This window comes from Typopeltis vanoorti, chromosome 3, assembly GCF_054136105.1.
Source record: "Typopeltis vanoorti isolate ZY-2024b chromosome 3, IOZ_Tvanoo_1.0, whole genome shotgun sequence".
Lineage (NCBI taxonomy): Eukaryota > Metazoa > Arthropoda > Arachnida > Uropygi > Thelyphonidae > Typopeltis > Typopeltis vanoorti.
The window spans coordinates 18,047,267-18,063,155 of NC_143551.1; the positions used below are offsets into that span (position 1 = coordinate 18,047,267).

Consider the following 15,889-nt stretch of genomic DNA (forward strand, 5'->3'; position numbering starts at 1 on the left):
TGATAAGATAATCTAAAAATATATGTATATGTTCACATTTATTAATGCAGACATACACGTTAGTATTACTGAAACTGCCATATGATTAAGTGGTAGCATAATAAAAGAGAATGTATTACAATTACAATGATTACAACATATGGTAGCAAGTAGTAAACTTGCTACCATATGTTGTAATCCTTATGGAATAACACAGAAATGTTGTAAGTATATTATATTATAAATTAATTTATGTTGTTTTCAGTTGTGTTTCTATGTCAAACACTCATAGTGTACAGTTGCTATACACTTTTGTTCTTCAGCGTAGCAGCAAGTTCTTCGTCCAATGCATGGATAGCCTCGTTTATGTTCATCAAGAGAACGTGGGTAGATTTCTCTGGTAGACTTGAAGGCCATGCACTAGATACACCACTGAGTACGCTGGAAGAAAGCCACTTGACTACACAGCAGCAAGTATAAATATGAAAGATTGTTCTTGGAATCTGCCTCAACTGTATAAAACTTTCTAAATCTCAACAAATTTGGGTGCATGAGACTGTACCAAATTTGGGAAGCTTGCATCCTTAGAACATCAGCCCAACAGCCAAGACAACCCAATTTAGCCTGCTAGGAGGCACCTTTAGGACTCTAGGACCAACGGCAGTTGTCTTCTTCAGTCTCATTTGCTCATCGTTATTGCCTGCATGCACATATCATAGTTATATGTTCCCAGAAGATGGCAATGTAACATTGCTGAAATATAGGAAGGTACTGATTAAAGTTGGAAGTTTTTTTTCCACTTGGTTAGAATATAATAAATTTATTTTAATCCTTTATCCAAGTATAAGCAAACAAAGTTTGTGCCTGAAGTATCTTCAGGACAGAGGCAACTCATGGTAAAGGTGGACCAAGCTCGCATCACTCCTTGTCTCGGTATCTCCCATAATGCAAAACACATCTCCTTGAGGAGATGTATAATGCTATGCATTAAGGGAAGGGCCACTACCCAGACCGGTTTTGGCCTTTATTAAATGTTCAAGTACAGGTCAAACTCCAAAAACTCAGCATTGTTCTCCTCAGTAATAGACTCACCCTGCCACTGAGAAGAGCTCTCAGAACCAGTTGGCTCTACACCGTGGAAGGCTCACCCCACCAACGAACAGAGCCACTCATCTGCTCATATGTCATCTGAGGGGTAACAGTAACAGCCGTGCCTCAGTTAACTTAATGGGCTACAGCATTGCCATTCATTACCCCCTCACCCAGGACCTGGGTGACTGCAACAGCCGAGCCTCAGTTTAAACTTCATGGGCTACAGGATTGCCATTCATCACCCAAGCTTCCAACCGGTTTCGACTTTTATTGAGGTCTCGTCAGTGAGAGCCAGACCCAGAAGTGGTGATACTAAGGCAGAAGCAATGGAGAAGTCATATTTACATATACGAGTTGCCAAAAGGTGTACCACCTTATTATTAAATTACTCTGGATTTAGAAAAAGATGTTGGAATTTTTTTTTCCCTATATTATAGTCTAACCAAGTGGAAAAAAAAACTTCTAACATTTTTCTCTAAATTCAGATATGGTATCTGGATTTAGATACCATATATATATATATATATATATCTGGATATGTATCAACAATATGGTATCTTAAAAACACTAACCCATAGACCTAGAGCAATCTGTTCCAATGACATTGCTCTCACTGCTGAACTTTCTCACCTACGTTACACCTTCTTAACCAATGGTTATACTCCCCATAAGATAGATAACATACTAAATGCTACCCAGAAATCCCCTCTATCTACCACGGAACACAGAAGACTACAACAAAACTATCAACATCCCATACATTAAAGGCACATCTGAAAAGATATCTAGGGTACTTAACAAACACCAACTGCACATAGTATTTAAACCTTATGTAAAATTAGCAACTCTCGTCCGTTTACCTAAGGACAAATGCACTCCTTTATCACATCCAGGAATCCATGAAGTGCCCTGTTCTTGCCATCAAGCCTACTACGGGCAAACAGGAAGAACTGTGGACATCCGCCTCAGTGAACACAAAAAATATATCTGACACTTTCGCTATGGCAAGACCATGCTTTAGATACCCCTGCACACGGGATCAATTGGAAAGAAACAAAAGTAATGCACAGAAGCTTCTACAAGTCAGAGAGGTTGTTCCTGTAATCAACAGAAGCCTTAAAACATACTCCAAACCTTAACAAGTATGGCTGTATAAATCTACCAAAGATTTGGGAGACAGTCATCCTAAGATCAAATTAATATTTATTACTTTTCTTTTATTCTATTTTATTTTTTCAAACTTTCTAAGACTATTATTTGGACTACTATTTCAAAACTTAGAACTTTTTTCTTTTTTTTTTACCTAAATGCACCATATTAGAACTTTAGTCTTGTGATGCACGGTGCAATTACTTATACTAGCCCCACTGTTACACCAGATTGTGGTTGTCTTGCATTTGTAACAAACTTTGTGTTGTGTGCTCTGAAGATGCTGGATATAATACCAGCGAAATATTAGCTTTTAAGTTAATAAATAGTTATTTTCTTATCCGTCTGTGTTGATATCAATACCGTTAAAGCTATTACAACATGTCTGACGAACACATAAGCCTATCCACGCGTATAGTAGAATAATATGCATATATTGGATTATAGAGCATAAACTCAAAAGTTGAATATTTGCTACCAGAATATAATGATTACATATGGAATCAGTCTGTTCAGAATTCCTATCCTGAAATGTATTTTTCATCAAAATACTTCATACTCTTGCTTTTTTAGACCTAAAGACAAAATAAATAGAAAGAAAAATTTTTTTCACTTGGGAAAAAAAAAATTCAGGTCAGAAAGGGTTAAAACCAGTTAACCACAACCCCCCCCTCTCCTGACCACCTGTTACAAACCACATAAGAAATTGGCATCCCTTATCTGCTCCACCAAAGACCAGCCACTTCCTCTAGACCTACCAGGAGTATACCAGGTCCCTTTCAGCTGTAAACTGTCCTACTATAGCCAAACAGGCAAGACAGCTAACATCAGGATTTCCAAACACAAAGACTACATCCAGTTTCACCAATACTGCCACTCAGGACTTGCAGACCATGCACTAGTCACCACAGAATATGCTGGAAGAAAGCCAAATACAAATATGAAAGATTGTCCTTGGAATCTGACTCAGCTCTAAAAAACTTCTCAAATCTCAACAAATTTGGGTGCATGAGACTGCCCCAAATTTGGGAAGCTTGCATCCTTAGAACATCAGCCCAACAGCAAGACAATCCAATTTAGCCTGCTAGAGGGCACCTTTAGGACTCTAGAACCAATGGCAGTTGCCTTCTTCAATCTCATTTGCTTGTTGTTATTGCCTGTGTGCACATATCATAATTTTATGTTCCCAGAAGATGGCAATGTAACATTGCAAATATAGGAAGGTATTGATTAAAGTTTTTTAATTAATATTTTAGTATATGTTGTCATTTCCTGAAAAATTTAAAGTCATGTGTAACCAACGTATGTTTATCTAGCAAGAGTTTCAATACCTTGGTTCCTACACTGATACTCTAACTGACATTGTGTAAAGAAAAGAGAAACAACTCCAAACTCATCACTACAAGTACCCAGTTCATCTTTATATATCCATATCCACCCATCAAGCTATTATTTACATTTGTTTCTTGGAAGTTTTTCCACTTGGTTATACTATAAATTAAAGATACCAAGAAATTATATATTTGGAAGTGACCCTTCCCATAATGCATAGCATTATACATGTCTGCAAGGATATGTGCTTTGCATTATGAGATACTAAGCAAGTGATGTGAAGTCATTAGCTTCTATATACAAGTTGCTCCAGTCCTGAAAATACTTCAAGCACAAACTTTGTTTGCTTACACTTAGATAAAGGATTAAACCAAGTATATAATTTCTTGGCATCTTTAATACACACATGTTTCAATGTTATCAAACTTCACATGAGTTTGTCTTCAATATTAGGATGTATGCAAAAAGATCATTTTTTGTAAGAGACCTTTTGTTGGTCTCACACCAGCAAAAGGTCTTTTACAAAAACAATTTAGAAAACTTAAATTCTGGCTGGTGCAACAGACCATAGTGTCCTAATTGTCACATCTCAAGTAAGGGTATGCCTACACTTTCCTGACTGCAATATCTTCATTCCTAATCATCTAAGTAATAAACTCAAAATAAAATTCCTATAACTGGTAAAACTGAAACTGCTCAAACATTACAGCAACATTGCTCAAATCAAAAAAGCAATTCTCTTAGATCTTTTAGATAATGAAATAAAAGCATGTATCTCAGAAATAATAGCTATAAGGCCCAAAAAGCAATAAATATCCATCAACCCTTACGTGCTCTCAGAAAATTGGCAACTTCACAATATGAAAATTATGCCCAAGTTCCAACCAACAATTAAGTGACTTGCAATTTGATGTAGCCTACTTAGTGTACTCCACCACCTATCTTTCACTTCCCTGGGAGAATATGCTTGACGTATATTCTGAAGAAGACACCATGTTTGAAATGGCTAACACTGTAATATTACTGTATCAGCTATTTTATCCATTTGTTTCTTTTTATGTTTTAAATTTCATATTTTATTCCACAGTGACATTTCCTGTCATGTAATCTTTCATGCTTTTAGTCATTCATAGTTTTATCATCTTGGGTTTTGATTCATTCTTATTCCTTTACATTAGTAGTTCTTTTCTTTGAATTTTAAAGTATGCTTATTCTTTTATTTGTCTACTGTTTCAATATGATTCCATTCTCTATCTATACTATAAATTGTCTGTGGAAAACAGTAGCAGAATGAAAAATGAATTACATCCTGCCTTTGGTATAATTCCCAAGGTATGTTTTTACCAAAAAATATAGTATGGCCATTTCTATATTAATTTCTGGAATTATCTTTAACACACACACAATAATTTACTTTTATATTTTAATCATTAAACTAGAAGGTTCAACTATTGAGTTTGTCAAAACAGGGTAAATTTGCCATTATATTAACTGCTAAAAAATGAGGAGCTTCACAAATAAAAATTTCAGAAATAGTGATACAATTTATTTTTGTGACTCCTACCCACAAAAGGCTGTGAACCTGTAGTACATTAGTACCATAATTTTTTTATTTGTTTTTTATATCATCCAGAAACCTTACTAGATCTAAAGACCAAATATGGAATTTTTCAAACCACATCAGGTCTCTGATAAATCTCACACCAGGGGGTCTCTCATACCAGGCAATGAAATTCATCTCTTATCTAAAGACATTCACAAACATCTATGCCCATAGTAGGATATGAACCCATGACTAATTAGTTGGAGAGTGATGACACTATCCACTTGGCCAACCAGGCTAGCATCATCAGCAAAGTTCTTTTTTGAGACAAGACAAGCATTAACAGACATTTACCAGTTGGCACACAATATAGCAGTTTGGCTTGCTTTCATTAAATAAGAGACTATCTCCAAACAGCTGTGATATCCATATTTCTGTATATTGTTCCTTATTCATATTTAACTTCTGAATACACTGTGTGATCATGATTATACATATAAATTTAGAGAACATTACATCTCTAGATAAATTTCAATCAGTACTGGTGCAAACTGAAGTTTTATTTTCAAAAAAGATACTTTGGTTAAGAATAAAGCCACTAAATTAACTCAAGATTAACAGGCAATTTCTTACAGAGAGAATTACAATGAAAAGGGCTGCATTTTTGAATGAGTAAATGTCACTGTGCCTATTGTGATAATTGCTTATTCTGTGATAAACAATTATTGCAAAACAAATAACAAAGCTTACCTATGCTTGGATTTTTCCAAGCATATGCAGTAAGAACGCGACGCAAAGCATCAATACCAAGTGAAGACTGGAAAGCAGGATGTTCAGGAAGTGATCGATGGAGATCTCGCTCGATTTCATCTGCTGCCATGCTTGGTTTCCCAAGACTTTGATCAACCAGCCATCGATAGAGACCTGGATTGTTTTCTAACTAAATCAGAATAATAACAAATGAAGTGTAAAATATCTTAATACATTTTAAAATTTGTTTTAATCTTTGAAATTCTCATAGCACCTATTTTTCCCATTTCATATCCAAAATATTAAAAAAAAACATAACAAATATAATCCATTTTGTCTTGCAAAGAAAATGCACAAAATACTGACAAGTTCTTGAATGTAGTATATTTCAACTCTCTACTTTGTTGGTAACCAATGAACTGCATTATGTGACTTACAATTTTGTGTGTGTGTGTGAGAGAGAGATACAGCATGTATATATACAAGATAAAACAGTATATTTAACCATAACAATAAATAGGAAAAATGTTATTACTCAATATAATTACAGTAAGATTGCATCTCAAAGCATAAGTGGTGAATAATACAAAATTAAAATTTATGTGAAATATCACATGGCACAGGATACACTTCAGGTACTGTAGTGTGTTACTTTGAAACACATGTAAAAGATCCAAATTAGCCTACCAGGTATTATTCAGTATGAAACAGCAGTTTTTATTAGTAATCACCATGAAACAACTGATAGTGACATAATGAAACCTCCAAAAATGAATTAGGTCACTACATCATTTATTCATTTCTGGTTTTAAAATTTGCCATGTATTTTTAATCTTAACTTTTAATTTTTATTTTACAGTTCGGTTTTAATCCCCTTGTAATTTATTCTTTTATGGTTGTTCGGTTTTAATCCCCTTGTAATTTATTCTTTTATGGTTGTTCAGTTTTATGACTATATCAACGATGTATTATCTCAGTTATATCTCAAGTAAACTTTCAAGTTGACAAAACAAGAATGTTTATTCTAGGTATGTCTCAGAATATGTATTATGTAGCGATATTTTATTCATTAAAAATCACAGGAAAAAGTTAGTTCATTCAAAACACAGGGATGCTCCTTAAAAAATAAGCATTGTTATTATATTGATTTGTATTTTACAGGAGCCACATGAAAAAAATTTCAGAAATATAGCATCTAACATCTTGCATGTTTAAATACCCCCCCCCCCCAACTTTGAACTCATATCATTTTTTTATCATTGTCAAATTGCTGATATCCCCCAGGGGATGGAAATTATTATTATTATTATTATTTCGGGCTACTCCAGGGAGTCCTTAGACTCATCGAGGGAGGCCCTAAACATCATGTCCACACAACTATTCGACATTCTCACAGTATCTATCATACCTTGCCTTGAACTCGCTCACTGTCATAGCACCCACAACAGACTTTGGCAGCTTATTCCACTCATTTACCACTCTAAAAGTAAAGAACCCAGCTCTAACACCCCTGCTAACCACACTCTTGCCCAGCTTCCATAGGTGTCCCCTAGTTCTCCCACCACCAGTCCTGATCTCAAAAATATCCTCTGAATTGATCCTATAGAATCCTTTTAGCAATTTGAATGTCTCAATCATATCTCCCCTTCCTATTATAATACACTGTACTATTATGATACAGGATATTATAATAGTATTACATAGAAAGTTTACATCATTATCAATTCCTATTGAGTTTTCCTCCTACTTAATGTAGTATCAGTCAGGATCTTATCTCTCAGTCATCTAGGGCACTTCTTACTATCTTAATCCACCTAGATCTTGTTATTTCTCCAGGTCTTATTCCTGCTATCTTGACAACAGAAGCCGGTTTTGCTACCCATTCCTCTTCCATTCTATTTATGTGACCATATTGCCTGAGGTTAGCTCTGTTCATACATTCCATAATGATCGCAGTGTCAAGTTCCTTCCCAATATCCTATTTTTTTTTTAATATGGTTCTGTCATTGATACAATCTGTTAACTTTCAAAATTTATCTCAGAACCTTCATATTTGTAGTCTCTCTCCAGTCTTTGTTCAAATGTTTTTATTTCTAACCCAGCTATCAAATCCACAAGTTAAAACTGATTTGAACTGTCTTGTATGCAGCTAATTTAGTGTTTTGGATTTCTCTTCTATTCCATAGAAATTAATTTAGTTGACTCCCTGTCATACTGGCTTTGCTGATTATGTTGTCTATTTCTACATTTAATTTTCCATCTTTCTTCCCTAAAAATTATGCCTAAATAGCTGAATTGTTTCACTTGTTCTATAGTTTCTCCATTGAAGATGCAGTTCATGTTTTCAGTTTCTGCTATTTTCATAGTTTGTCTTTTTTCATACTTTTTTCATTTATTACAGCTGTTATTCATTTTAGTTAGGGAATCCTACAGCTTTCTACTGAATTTGTTGACCTGCAAACCTGAGTGTCACCAGTACAGAACACGTAAAATTGCTGGAGCAAAGATAAATGCTGTTATTATTTTTTTTTTTTTTTGAAAAATTGTATGCATTTTGACAAAAATTTATTTATTAGCAATATTGAATGCTTAGTAATTATTGAGGTCATTTGTAAATTTTATAGAGAAATTTATGTAATACAGTGTTACAGTTAACAAAGACAAAATGGTAGTTAGAATTAGAGCAACCAGATGTCGGATGTAGAAATCAAGTGTAGTGGTGTAGTGAATGGCATGGATTTTTCTAAGATGGTTCACTACTGGGAGTGTGGCATGTATGCATGGATGAATGCTGCAGATGGGTTTATTGAAAGATTGAACAAGGGAATGAAAGAGTGAGGGTATGCAGAATGTGTAATATCATAATGGACTGCAGTGATTTAAATGAAAGTCAAGAATAAATTTTGGAGAATAATAGACAAAAGGCAGTGAAGGGCAGAAGAGTGAGAATTGTAATGTCAGTGCAGAGAATGTGATTGCAAATATGGAAATGACTGAAAAAAGCAAAAGTGAGCATAATTGTAGAAACAGAAGAAAGCCTAATCAATAGAGCACAAGCAGAAACAATTGATATGAAAAAAGAGCATGATTGCTGGAATGCACGGATTGAAGAATGAAATGATTAAGTGAGAAGTGAGATAGGGAATGAACCTTCATCTTACTTTCTCACATTCATTCAGACAGTGATTCATTCCTAATACTACCATCACTAACTCCCTTATGTGCAGAATGAGATTAGATATATGGTGAATATAAATGGAAGAGAATATGAGAAGTAAACATGTAAGGGAGTTAGTGATGGTAGTATTAGGAATGAATCACTGTGTTGGGCATATGGAAAATGTGAGGATAATTATCAGGAGAATACTGAGAAGAGGAAAGTCAACAGCATGGTAAGAAGAGTAGTTGGTATGGTGCCCAGGTATGACAATGAAGAGTTGAGATAGAGAGCAAAGATAGTGAATTGTTATTATTATTATTATTATTATTATTATTATTACGGGTATCTCCATGGAGTCAGTAGACTCATCGCGGGAGACCCAAACTAGCAAAACAATATCTGTCATATCTCTTCTTGAATTCATTTACAGACGAAGAGCTCACAACTAAGTTAGGCAATGAATTCCACTCATTCACCACCCTCCAGGCAAAAAACCTTGTTCTGACACCTTTGTTAACCACACTCTTCTTTAATTTCCAGAGATGACCTCTTGTTCTTCCATCACTATCACACAGCTGAAACATTTCCCCTGCATCAATCCTATAAAAACCTTTTAGTAATTTGAATGTTTCTATCATATCACCTCTTCTTCGCCTATCAACCAATCTCTGCAATCCACAAGCTCTCAATCTATCAATGTAGGGAGTATTTTTTATATCACTCACCAACTTGGTCACTCTTCTCTGAACCCTCTCCACAGCCTCCTGATCTCCAAGGAATCCAGGTGACCAGACCTGAGCACAGTAATCCAAATGTGGAAGTATCAATGCTTTATAAAGGGGAATAATAACCTCTTTATCTCTGGATGTCAGTGTGTTCCTCAACAACCAAGTAATCCTATGCGCAATCTTGGACACCTTAGCAATGTGTCCTCTGAACTTCATCTCCCTATCTACCAATACCCCTAAGTCCCTAGCCTCATCAATCTCTTGGAGTACCTTTCCATCGATGTAGTACACAGCTGGTAATCTTTTAATCCCAAAATGCATGACTTTACACTTTTCCACATTGAACTGACATCCATTTTCTTTTGCCCATTTTACCAGCTTATTTAAATCCTCCTGCAAACTTTCAACATCAGCTTGATTTTTTATTGCACTACACAACTTTGCATCATCAGCAAACAACTGAATATCTCCCTTTAAGCCGTTTCCTATATCATTTATATACAAATTAAACAACATTGGCCCAAGCACAGAGCCCTGAGGTACACCACTGGTCACCTGCCTCATTCTGGACTCGGCTCCTCCATACACCACCTTATGGTATCTCTCCCTGAGCCATTCTCCTATCCATATCACCAATTTAATATCCATTCCCATCTGCTCCAATTTGCGTAACAGTGTTCTATGGGGTATCCTGTCAAAAGCCTTAGCAAAATCCAGAAGTACCACTGTGTAGCCAGTTCCTTTGTCCAACTTGGATGTTATTCTATTATGAATAGTTAATAGATTGCTAAGGCAGGATCTACCTTTAACAAATTGTGTGTTAGTAGAAATGCATGAAGAGAAAGGAGTGCATGTTGTTTATTATTTTAATGGTATAATAGAACACAGAAACTAAGTAAATAATTAATTTATTAACTTGATGCTGATATTTCGCTGGTGTTATAACCAGCATCTTCAGAGCACAAAAACAATGTTTGTCACAATACGCGAGACTAAAACAACATGGTGTACTTAAACAAAATTGTAGCAACAACACAAAGACTAGAGTCCTGATTTTGGCGCCCTCTATCTGGAAAAAAAAAAAAAGCTATCATATATTACTAGAGTCCTAGAAACGTGCTAGTTTTTTCTTAATATGACTGCCTCCCAGATCTTCGGCAAGTTAATACAGCCATATTTGTTGAGATTTGGAGTGTGTTTTAGGGCTTCTGTCGCCTCTAAGAACAATCTCTCTGATTTATACGGGTTTCTGTGTAGTACTTTTATGTTTTTCCAGTTGATCCTGTGTGCAGGGGTATCCAGTGCATGGTTTGCTAGGCCCGACTTCCCATAATGATAATTCTGGACATATCTTTTATGTTCGCTGATGCGGATGTTCACAGTTCTTCCTGTTTGACCGTAGTAGGCCTGATTGCATGAGCAGGGTACTTGGTAGACTCCTGGATGTGATAAAGGAGGAATGCTATCCTTGGGTGAGCGGATGAGGGTGGCTAATTTGCTACATGGTCTGAATGTAGTGCGTAGTTTATGTTTATTGAGAATTCATGAGATCTTTTCGGAATTGCCTTTAATCTAAGGGATGGTGACTGTTTTGTTGTGGTTCTCTCTGGTGGATGGGGTTTCTTAGGAGTGTTTAGTATTTTGTTTATTTTATGTGGATTGTAGCCGTTGGCCAAGAAGGTGTGGCGTAAGTGAGTCAGTTCAGCAGTCAGAGCCTTGTCATTGGAACATATTGCTCTAGCTCTATGGGTTAGCGTTTTTAATATGCCATATTGTTGAGAAGGATGATGGTGTGATTGTTTGTGTAAGTATCTGCCTGTATGTGTGGGTTTTCTAAAAACTGAAAATGATAAGGAACCATCTGGGAGACGTGTGATGAGTGTATCCAGGAAGGGCAGACAGTTGTTGGTTTCTAGTTCCATAGTAAAGTGGATTTTTGGATGTTAGCTATTTAAATGTGCTAAGAATGTTTTCAATGTCTCAGGGCCATGTGGCCAAATAGCAAGCACATCATCAACATAGCATAGCCAAAGTGTTGGTTTGAGAGTGGCTGTATTGATTGCTTGTTTTTCCAGGTGTTCTATGTAAAAGTTGGCTTGGGGGGGGGGGGAGCCCATGGCTGTCCCATCAATTTGTTTGTATATTTTCTCTTTCCATGTGAAATATCCTGCATGTATTGTGAATTTGAATAGTTCAAATATATCAGGGGGGAAGTGTGACTTCAGTAGATTGAGGGTTTCTATTAGTGGTACATTTGTGAATAGTGAAGTGATGTCAAAGCTTACTATTAAGTCTGAGCTTTTTAGGGTAAGGTGTCGTAAGATGCTTTTTAGGTGTGCTGAATTTTTGACAAAGGAGGGAGAATTGTTTGTGAGAGTGGCTAGTAGCTTAGCTAAATGTCTAGCCAGTTTGTATGTGGGACTATTTATACTGTCCACAATTGGGCGTAGGGGTGTGCCTTGTTTGTGAATTTTTGGTGCTCCATAGATCCTCGGTGTTTTAACATGGAAGGGTTTGAGTTTGTTAACTGTGTCTTTGTGCCAGGAAGTGACTTTTTTCAATAATTTTCGTGCCTGATTCTTTTGTGTGTTGGTGGGATTGCGATCTATAATTTTGTATGTTGACTGATCTTGTAATAGTGTGTGCATTTTGTTTTCATATTCAATTGTGTCCATCACCACGGTTGCATTTCCTTTGTCTGCTTTTGTTATGGTAATCTGGCTGTTGTTGTGTAGCTCTTTTATAGCAATGAATTCCTTATGTGGGATATTATTTTTGGGAGGCTTGGATTTGATTAGGATGTTGGCCACATCTAAACGTATGTTGTTAGCTATTGCTGGAGGCAGGTCGTATATGCCTCGTTCGATGGACGCCATTATTTCGGCTTTTGGAACTTGCTTAGGGGTTATGGCAAAGTTGTGCCCTCGACTTAAAGCACTCGTGGCTTCTTTGCTTAAGGTGAGTGACGATAGATTCACGACGACGAGGTCTTGTTGTAATTGCGGTCGTTGCATGGTGTTCCGTTGTTGGAGGTTTTCGAACTTATTTTGGTGCCGATTTTTCACTCTGTCGAATTCTTTTTTTGCCGTTGCGTCGGTGATATTCTTACAATGATATTCTTACGGTGATATTCAAAGCATCTTACAACACCTTACCCTAAAAAGCTCAGACTTAATAGTAAGCTTTGACATCACTTCACTATTTACAAATGTACCACTAATAGAAACCCTCAATCTACTGAAGTCACACTTCCCCCCTGATATATTTGAACTATTCAAATTCACAATACATGCAGGATATTTCACATGGAAAGGGAAAATATACAAACAAATTGATGGGACAGCCATGGGCTCCCCCCTTCCCCGCCCCCTGGCTAACTTTTACATAGAACACCTGGAAAAACAAGCAATCAATACAACCACTCTCAAACCAACACTTTGGCTACGCTATGTTGATGATGTGCTTGCTATTTGGTCACATGGCCCTGAGACATTGAAAACATTCTTAGCACGTTTAAATAGCCAACATCCAAAAATCCACTTTACTATGGAACTAGAAGCCAACAACTGTCTGCCCTTCCTGGATACACTCATCACACGTCTCCCAGATGGTTCCTTATCATTTTCAGTTTTTAGAAAACCCACACATACAGGCAGATACTTACACAAACAATCACACCATCATCCTTCTCAACAATATGGCATATTAAAAACGCTAACCCATAGAGCTAGAGCAATATGTTCCAATGACAAGGCTCTGACTGCTGAACTGACTCACTTACGCCACACCTTCTTGGCCAACGGCTACAATCCACATAAAATAAACAAAATACTAAACACTCCTAAGAAACCCCATCCACCACAGAGAACCACAACAAAACAGTCACCATCCCTTACATTAAAGGCAATTCCGAAAAGATCTCATGAATTCTCAATAAACATAAACTACGCACTACATTCAGACTATGTAGCAAATTAGCCACCCTCATCCGCTCACCCAAGGATAGCATTCCTCCTTTATCACATCCAGGAGTCTACCAAGTACCCTGCTCATGCAATCAGGCCTACTACGGTCAAACAGGAAGAACTGTGAACATCCGCATCAGCGAACATAAAAGATACGTCCGGAATTATCGTTATGGGAAGTCGGGCCTAGCAGACCATGCACTGGATACCCCTGCACACAGGATCAACTGGAAAAACACAAAAGTACTACACAGAAACCCGTATAAATCAGAGAGATTGTTCTTAGAGGCGAAAGAAGCCCTAAAACACACTCCAAATCTCAACAAATATGGCTATATTAACTTGCCGAAGATCTGGGAGACAGTCATATTAAGAAAAAACTAGCACGTTTCTAGGACTCTAGTAATATATGATAGCTTTTTTTTTTTTTTTTTTCAGATAGAGGGCGCCAAAATCAGGACTCTAGTCTTTGTGTTGTTGCTACAATTTTGTTTAAGTACACCATGTTGTTTTAGTCTCGCATATTGTGACAAACAGTGTTTTTGTGCTCTGAAGATGCTGGTTATAACACCAGCGAAATATCAGCATCAAGTTAATAAATTAATTATTTACTTAGTTTCTGTGTTCTATTATACCATTAAAATAATAAACAACATGTTCGACAAACACATAAGTCTGTCCACACATAGAAAGGAGTGTTTGTAAATGTGTGGGATGAATATGAGGGAGACAAATGGAACTGTAAGAGTGATGGACTGCATTTGATTGGTTTGGTACAAGTCATCTGGCAAGGTTGTTGCTGAAAGGAAGTGAAATGGGTGATGCAAACACTGTATCAGCAAAAGTTAGAGGAAATATAAATGATCGGGAGAGTGAACCAGGTGAAATCAAAGTGATTGTGAATGGAGATAAAAATAGTGTGAGAGATGAGAATGCAAGAACAGGAATGTGTGTTGACAGAGAAGGGGGGGGGAGGATCAGGAAGATTGAGTGTAAGGAGAGTGGATTCTGAAAGCAGTAATGAATGCATGCATGCATATGGATTGTCAGCATAGGAATGGCTTGGCCTACAATGCCCATGTGGTGGTTGAGACTGGGAGATATAAGGGGGAAGTGAAGGCGACTAGACAGAAACAGATGAGGAGAAGTCACAAATGAGGGATGGCATGGGTAGAACTAGTTATAGACCAAGAAATAAATTGCTTGTTTATAAAAACAAGGAGCAGCAGAAATAAGGGAGATGAAATTATTTTATTGATTAAGTCCAACTGTCTACAAATAGTTGTAATAAGTGAAATACAGTTGGATGAGAATGATATCCTGATAGGAATGGAAGTATAATGTTTTTTTGTGAGGAGAGAAAGGCAAACAGGATTAGAAAGTGCTGCTGATGATAGCAGAGGAATTATGCTTCACAATATTGAGATAGAAGGAGAAAATAATGGTAATGGTTTTGAAGCAGTGTGGCATGAGGTGGAGGAAATATTATGAGAAGCTAGAATGTATTAGGATATGACAGAAGCATGACTGATGGTGAGTGAGTAGGAGGGGCATGAGGAATTAAGTAAACTTGATATTAATAAGCAGTAGAAATTGATATCACTACATGTTTCAAAGGACTGCTCTAAGGAATTAATGACCCCTTCTTTAACACGTTCGCTGCCAACTGCGAGTATACTCGTAGTTGGTAAACCAGCTACACAAGAGGGCTACGAGTATACTCGTATCATGCTTACCGCCGGCAACGAGATTACCGTACTGACCTTGAAGAAGTGAAATTGCTCGGCGTACGGGAACAGACTATGCCGAAGTAGCGTGGCAGTGAACGTGTTAACATAAGTCTTGCAACAGGGCAAGTCTCAAAGCAGTGGAAAGTGGAAAAAATTCTTCCACTTCACAAAAAAGGGGGAGAGAGAGAGAGAGAGGAGAGGAAAGAGAGAGAGATAAAATGAGGCTACAAAATAACAGGCCCTATCTCTGTGTCTGGAGTTGTTAAGATGTCAGCGAGATTGGTAAGGATTAAGATTCAGAACTGGGTGGAAAATAGTAGTATTCTCTATGGTGATGAGTATGGGTTTGCTAGGGGAGGAGTAATATTTTTGTAATCTGCTTATGTACTACAACAAAGTGAAAAATTCATTGGATAAGGAAGATGCATATTCAGGAGTATATACTTGGATAGGCTGCCACA

The 15,889-nt window shown here is 36.8% G+C and overlaps 1 protein-coding gene across 2 annotated transcripts in view; it reads right to left on the reverse strand.

The window, feature by feature from the left end:
• Positions 1–15,889, reverse strand: part of Tbc1d8-9 (TBC1 domain family member 8/9) — a 571,393-nt gene that overhangs the window by 257,180 nt on the left and 298,324 nt on the right. For both annotated transcript variants that reach the window (XM_090415485.1, XM_090415484.1), the window contains exon 16: positions 5,846–6,035. In XM_090415485.1, the coding sequence (XP_090271611.1) occupies positions 5,846–6,035 (190 nt within the window). The remainder of the gene's footprint in view (positions 1–5,845; positions 6,036–15,889) is intronic.